The sequence below is a fragment of the Colobus angolensis genome, unplaced genomic scaffold (genome assembly GCF_000951035.1).
Source record: "Colobus angolensis palliatus isolate OR3802 unplaced genomic scaffold, Cang.pa_1.0 Scaffold91, whole genome shotgun sequence".
Classification (NCBI taxonomy): Eukaryota; Metazoa; Chordata; class Mammalia; order Primates; family Cercopithecidae; genus Colobus; species Colobus angolensis.
In genome coordinates this window covers 3,794,729-3,800,810 of record NW_012123043.1, presented here as the reverse complement: position 1 = coordinate 3,800,810, position 6,082 = coordinate 3,794,729, and the positions used below count along the sequence as shown (strand labels likewise).

The following is a 6,082-nucleotide window of genomic DNA, read 5'->3' as shown; positions in this document are numbered from 1 at the left end:
GGAGGCAGAGGGATAAGTGAGAACTCCACAAAGCTAACGAGTTCTGTCATTCTGAGTCCTTGGCTTCCTGATAAATGTTGCCAGTTTTGGCAGCAGTGGGTAGAGGGGAGGCTATGGAAGCAGTCTCCCTGTTGCTGCCCAAAAGCAGCATTATGGACTAGTCAACTCTCAGAAACCTCTCAGAGTGGTAGGCGAAGAAGAAGACTATGGAATCACTTTCCCCAATACCTCCTTCACAGTCATGGGTTCCCTGTTGAAAGAGACATGTTCAGCCAGTTCCTGACCTCAGACCCCCAATTCTGGTTCCAGTCCCACTAAAGACAATGAGAAAAGCAGGAAAGGTAGAATTATGTTGTCTCCTTCTTCAGAGTTCACGTCTGCCTTTGCCTCCCCAGGGCTTCCCACCAGTGTCAATCAACAAATGCTGAGCTTGTACTGTGTGTCTCAAAGAAGGATAAGACCAGAGTTCTTGGGCTCACAGTTTACAGCCTGGGTTGGGAGCAGTGACAGGAAGAGCCCTGGGGAGAGGGCCCTCAGGCTGCCTGTTGCCCGTGCAGAGTATAAGACTGAGGAGGGTGGGGAGACAGGGCCCTGGTGAACACTGGGCACCAGGGAGAGGCCTGGGAGAGATGGGCAGGGGATGAGTATGAAACCATTAACAGCAAGTTGTGATAATGTGCCATCCCCAGGAGTGTGGACAGTGAGATCCTCTGGCAATAGGGACAACAAAGGGCTAATACTGGTGGGGCAAACACTAATGCTACACAATTAGAAGCAGCAAGGCATTGCAAAGGAGGGCCGGGAGACCCCCACTGGCAATGCACCCTCTCTGGTGCAAGTCAGATTTGAGGATTAGAAAGTTCTTTCCACAATAACTGATGATAGCTGGCCCTAAACAAACTAACTGTACATGGTACAACTGAGCGCAGACTGCAGGCATAAGAGCTCAGGTAGCTTGCACCACGAAGAAAGCTCCGGGGAGGAACAGCAGTTACTTCCTGCCAAGCACATCTGTTCGGCTGCTTCCCAGGGCAAAGTAAACTAGAGTACAGCTGGTGATGAACGGGGTTGCTGAGGGCAAGGAGTGGCTTCTGTCCCAGAGAGGAACCAGGGCCCCTTAAAAAGGGGGACAGCACTGCCTGCAACTAATAGTCTGTGCCTACTCAAGGCAATCAACGGGTTCATTCAACTAGCTCTTTCAGGAGTCACCATGGGGGCTAAGAGTAGAGGGAAAGCTCTTCCACTGTTTCAGAGCCACATTTTTATCTAGTAAGTTGCCTAATGCTGATGCAATTGTTATTTTTAACTCAAAACAACAAAATACATCTAATTGTATTGATACATATTTTATGTATGTGTACATAGTGAAAGTTTAAGTGATACGAATTGCTTAACAAACACAGGGAGAAAATTAGTAGACGTTGACAGAAAACTCAATAGCTTTTCCTAAGGGGTCTTCTCTTACCCTGAATTTTCCAGGAGACCTAGGGACCCACAGTCCCCAAAGGGAGCTGTCACAGGAAGTGATGTCTTTGACACCCGTGGGGTGTGGATGGGAATTTCATCAATCTGTTGCCGCCATTGCGTCTCACCACCACACTGTGGCGCTATTGATAGCTGGTTCTGCCCAGTCCCATGAACTTAGCCCATGAGTAGGTTCTCTTGCTACTGATAGATCCTCCTGGGGCCTCTGCTCAGGTTTTCTAAGCTCAGGCAAGCGGGCTCCTGCTGCTTGACTCAGTCGGATGATACTCCAGTTCGTGTATTCCCAGCAGCAGAACTCCATGGGCCACCCGCCAAACACATCTTCAAGGGGGTGCTACCCTCCCAAAAGATGACCAGGGTGACCTTTAGCTCTTCTCTTAGCAGAAGTTAAATAACAGCATCATAATCTGAATCTTCAGCGGGATATCCCCTCCAGGAATTATAATTATAATCGTAATTCCTCTCCAGCAGGAATAATTTACTAAGATTCTTTTGTTAGGTCAGTGTAAACCTCTCTGATCGTTTGATCAGATGAGAAGCCACTAGTAGAAATACTGAGGGAAGAGGTGGGAAACTGAGGTTGTGCATTAGCCTTTATTAGTTCATGAATTCCTAACAGTGGGTCCTTAAAAAGTGACTTACCATTCATGTGCCTCAAGTTTCTCACCCGTAAAACCAAACAATATTAGCACCTACCTCTCAAGGATGGCATGAGAATTAAATGAGATGATTCACATCAGGCTCTTAGCACAGTGTCTTGCACATCATGAATAATAAGTGTAGCTATGATTATCATTATTATTATTATTTCACTACAATGTTTGTTTGCCGTTCTATCCTAATACCTAGAGCAGTACCAGGATATCCAGGACCCTCTGTACATATTTATTGAATGAAAATCATACCGCTTAAATGGTAATATGCTACACTGTGTTCCTCAGCTTCTGGTATTCAGTGATAGACGCAGAACACAATTCCCTTGCAGGTGTGTACCCCCCTATGCTACCTGGCAGGTAGGTTATGAGTTGTTTCTTTTTTTTTTTTTTTTTTTGAGACAGGGTCTTGCTCTGTTGCCCAAGCTGGAGTGCAGTGGTGCAGCCTCAGCTCACTGCAACATCTGCCTCCTAGGCTCAAGCCATCCTCCCCACTCAGCCTCCCTCTGAGTAGCTGAGACCACAGGCACATGCCACCAAACCCCACTAATTTTTTTTAATTTTTCATAGAGACAGGGTTTTGCCATGTTGCCAGGTTGGTCTCAAACTCCTGGGCTCAAGTGACCCTCCCTCCTTGGCCTCACTGGGTGCCGGGATTACAGGCATGAGCCACCACGCCTGGCCTATCAGTTCTTTTCTAACAGTAAAGACAGAATTGGCTCAAGAAATACATAGTCCAGCTGTGAGGTTTCTTGTTTGAATCACCTTTCTGAATTGTTGTATGAAAAAATGTAAATAGTATATGAGGAAAATAAATAAGTTATGAATATTAAATCAACATGAACAAATAGTAAGTTGTACTTGTTAAAATTGTCATAAACTTCTGACCCCTATCAAATTAAATGTAAATAATGAAGTCAAATATGAATAGACAGGGGTCATATGGGAGAGTGCAGTCTGGATTCCAAATTTGTACAATAAAAGAGAACTGCTAGAAAATTATTTTGAGCAAGGGACTGATAGGCGTTACCTAGCAGTAACCAGCAGCCCTAGCCCCTGCCTTCCGGTTGCTTACATTCTGGTTGAAGACATAGAAGAATGCACAACCCATGTTGGAAGTCAGAGAGCTCAGGCAGTCAAGATGGGCAAGAGCTGGAATCAAGGATGGCAGGACTCTGGGTAAAGCAGAGAGGTGTAGAGAGGGCCCCCAGGACCAGAGCCAGCACAAGCCAAGTGTGAGATCAGGAGAGCTAAGAGTTTCAGAGAAGACTGACCTGATAGATCTGAGGGTCTGTTTGGGAGACATTTTCTAGAACCTTCTCTTGAGAGCAACAGGGAGGCTTTGAAGGCCATTGAGAAGGGAAGGGATATGTGAATTTGTCCTGAATTCTCAGACATTTGGTTTCACTCTTTTTTTTTTTTTTTAATGGAGTCTTGCTCTGTCGTCCAGGCTGGAATGCAGTGGCATGGTCTTGGTTCACTGCTACCTCCACCGCCCAGGTTCAGGCGATTCTTCTGTCTCAGCCTCCCAAGTAGCTGGGATTACGGGCACCCACCAACCCACCCCGCTAGTTTTTTTATTTTTAGTAGAGACAGGTTTTCATCATGTTGGCCAGGCTGGTCTCGAACTCCTGTCCTCAAGTGATCCTCCCACCTCAGCCTCCCAAAGTGCTGGGATTGCAGGTGTGAGCCATCATGCCCGGCCTGGTTTCACTTTTGAGAACACATCTAAGTCTCCATGATGCTTAGAATCGTTGTTGATTTTTCTTGGTCCTCATTTAGTGTGGAGGACAAAGCGAGCTGGAAACAGACTCAGGGCCTGCAATAAGGACAAAGGTGAGAGGGTACAGAAGGAGACATTCTCAGGAATCTGAGTTTACCACGAACTCCTCCTGTCAGGGAGAGAGCTAGCCCCTTTCTGTCTCTTGGAGAGGCCGTGCCCAGTGGCCAAGGTGTCACGCTGCCCATCACTCACTCACTTGCTAAGTCCTGAGCATCTTTTATGAAAAGGGAAAAAACAATAGAGTCATATGATAAGTGCTAATATAGCCCTTACGGTACCCTGTAGATACACACAAGAGGTGGGAGTGCGATCAGAGAGGCTTCCTAGACAAAATGGCACCTAACTTGGATCTGATAACCACATTCAATGAAGCTTGGTGGCACCTAAACTCAACACACATCAATTATTTCTGAAATAACAGCTTCCTAAATCCTATGAAAGGCTACGTGTAATCAGTCCCACCCTAACAAACCCAGCTTTCTGCCTAATCCTCTCTCTCAGTTATTCCACATGTATTTGTGGAGCATCTATTACTTGACAGGGGCTGGGCTAGGCTCAGGACATACAGGTGAAAGACTAGTTGTCCCCATTAGGTGCCACGGAGAAACACAGGGTGGGGTGAGAGGGTGTATCTCGGACCATAGGGACTGGGGCAGGGAAGGCTTTGATGACTGTCTCTGCCAGGCAGAGGGCTTTGAACGGACCAACAACACCTACCTTATTATCAAAGAGGCATTCCTTTCCACAAAGAGTTGGCTTCCCTCGTTGGCTGATGGCTGCTGCTGCTAATTCAATAGGCAGTCTCAGACCTTCTTCTAGATGTAAGGCCCTGGAAGGGATCAGTGATGAGACTTAATCCCCACTCTCAAGAGACATGACAAAATTGGGCATTTGTATAAGCTATGCCCTTTAGGAGGTGTTTTTGCATACATATTTTCACAGTTGATTTGCTTATTAATTTCCCCTCCCGTCAGGGATGTTTCCCTTGCCCTTCCCTTATGGAAACCACGACTCAAAGTGGTCACCCGACTATTAAGGGATGGGCACAAGATTTTAACCCAGATCTGTGCCCCTTCAGTAGCCAACCACCTCTCCTCATGAGGCTTACAATCCCGTTTGCGGGTGGAGATGATACAAATAAGCCCATAATACAGGCCTTTCCTAACTGATATGTTCACTCTCCTCTCCTCTTGTTTAGAAATGTTTCCGGGGACTCCCTCCACTGAGCTGGCGCACTCCTAACAGCAGCCATCAGTTTGGGCACCCGGGACAGCCCAGGGATCAGGGATCCCGAAGGCCGTGAGGACCAAGGACCAGGCGCTGGGGTGGGGGTGGAGGGCATGGAGCCTGGGGTTTAGGCCTGAGGTGCCCATGTTGGGCGGCAGGAAGAGGCAAGGCGTGCGGGCCTGTGGCCGTGCCCATGGGTGCTGTGGAGCGAGGTGTGGACCCTCAGAGTTCCGCGGCGCCATGGGCTGGATCTGAGAAGGCGTGCACCGACCCCGTGAGAGGGGCCACACTTGTCTAGGACGATGGCTGGTGTTAGGGAGTCCTTGGAAGCCACCCTAAAGGGCGAAAAGAGGCCCTAGCAAATCCTGGTACCCCGGAGCTGCTGCTAGCGATGTGACTTGCCCCAGTGGTCGAGACCGTGCAGACCCCAAGCAGGGGCCATTCGGTGGGGGCCTCACTCTGGGTCCAGCTCCACGTGGCACCATGAACAATAACTTCTGCCGGGCTCTGGTGGACCGGAGGCCCCTGGGGCCCCCCAGCTGCATGCAGCTGGGCGTCGTGCCCCCTCCCCGGCAGGCGCCCCTGCCTCCCGCCGAGCCCCTGGGCAACGTGCCCTTCCTGCTATACCCGGGCCCAGCCGAGCAGCCCTACTACGACGCCTACGCGGGGGTATTCCCCTATGTGCCCTTCCCCGGCGCCTTCGGGGTCTACGAATACCCCTTCGAGCCAGCCTTCATCCAGAAGCGCAACGAGCGCGAGCGGCAGCGCGTTAAGTGCGTCAACGAGGGCTACGCGCGCCTCCGCGGCCACCTCCCTGGCGCCCTGGCAGAGAAACGACTTAGCAAGGTGGAGACGCTGCGCGCCGCCATCCGCTACATCAAGTACCTGCAGGAGCTGCTCAGCTCGGCCCCAGACGGCGCGACGCCCCCTGCCG

The 6,082-nt window shown here is 49.7% G+C and overlaps 1 protein-coding gene across 1 annotated transcript in view; it reads left to right on the top strand.

The window, feature by feature from the left end:
- The first annotated feature begins 5,631 nt into the window (after nucleotides 1-5,631).
- Nucleotides 5,632-6,082, top strand: part of ASCL5 (achaete-scute family bHLH transcription factor 5) — a 655-nt gene continuing 204 nt past the window's right edge. The window contains exon 1 of the mRNA XM_011931836.1: nucleotides 5,632-6,078. Within this exon, the coding sequence (XP_011787226.1) occupies nucleotides 5,632-6,078 (447 nt within the window). The remainder of the gene's footprint in view (nucleotides 6,079-6,082) is intronic.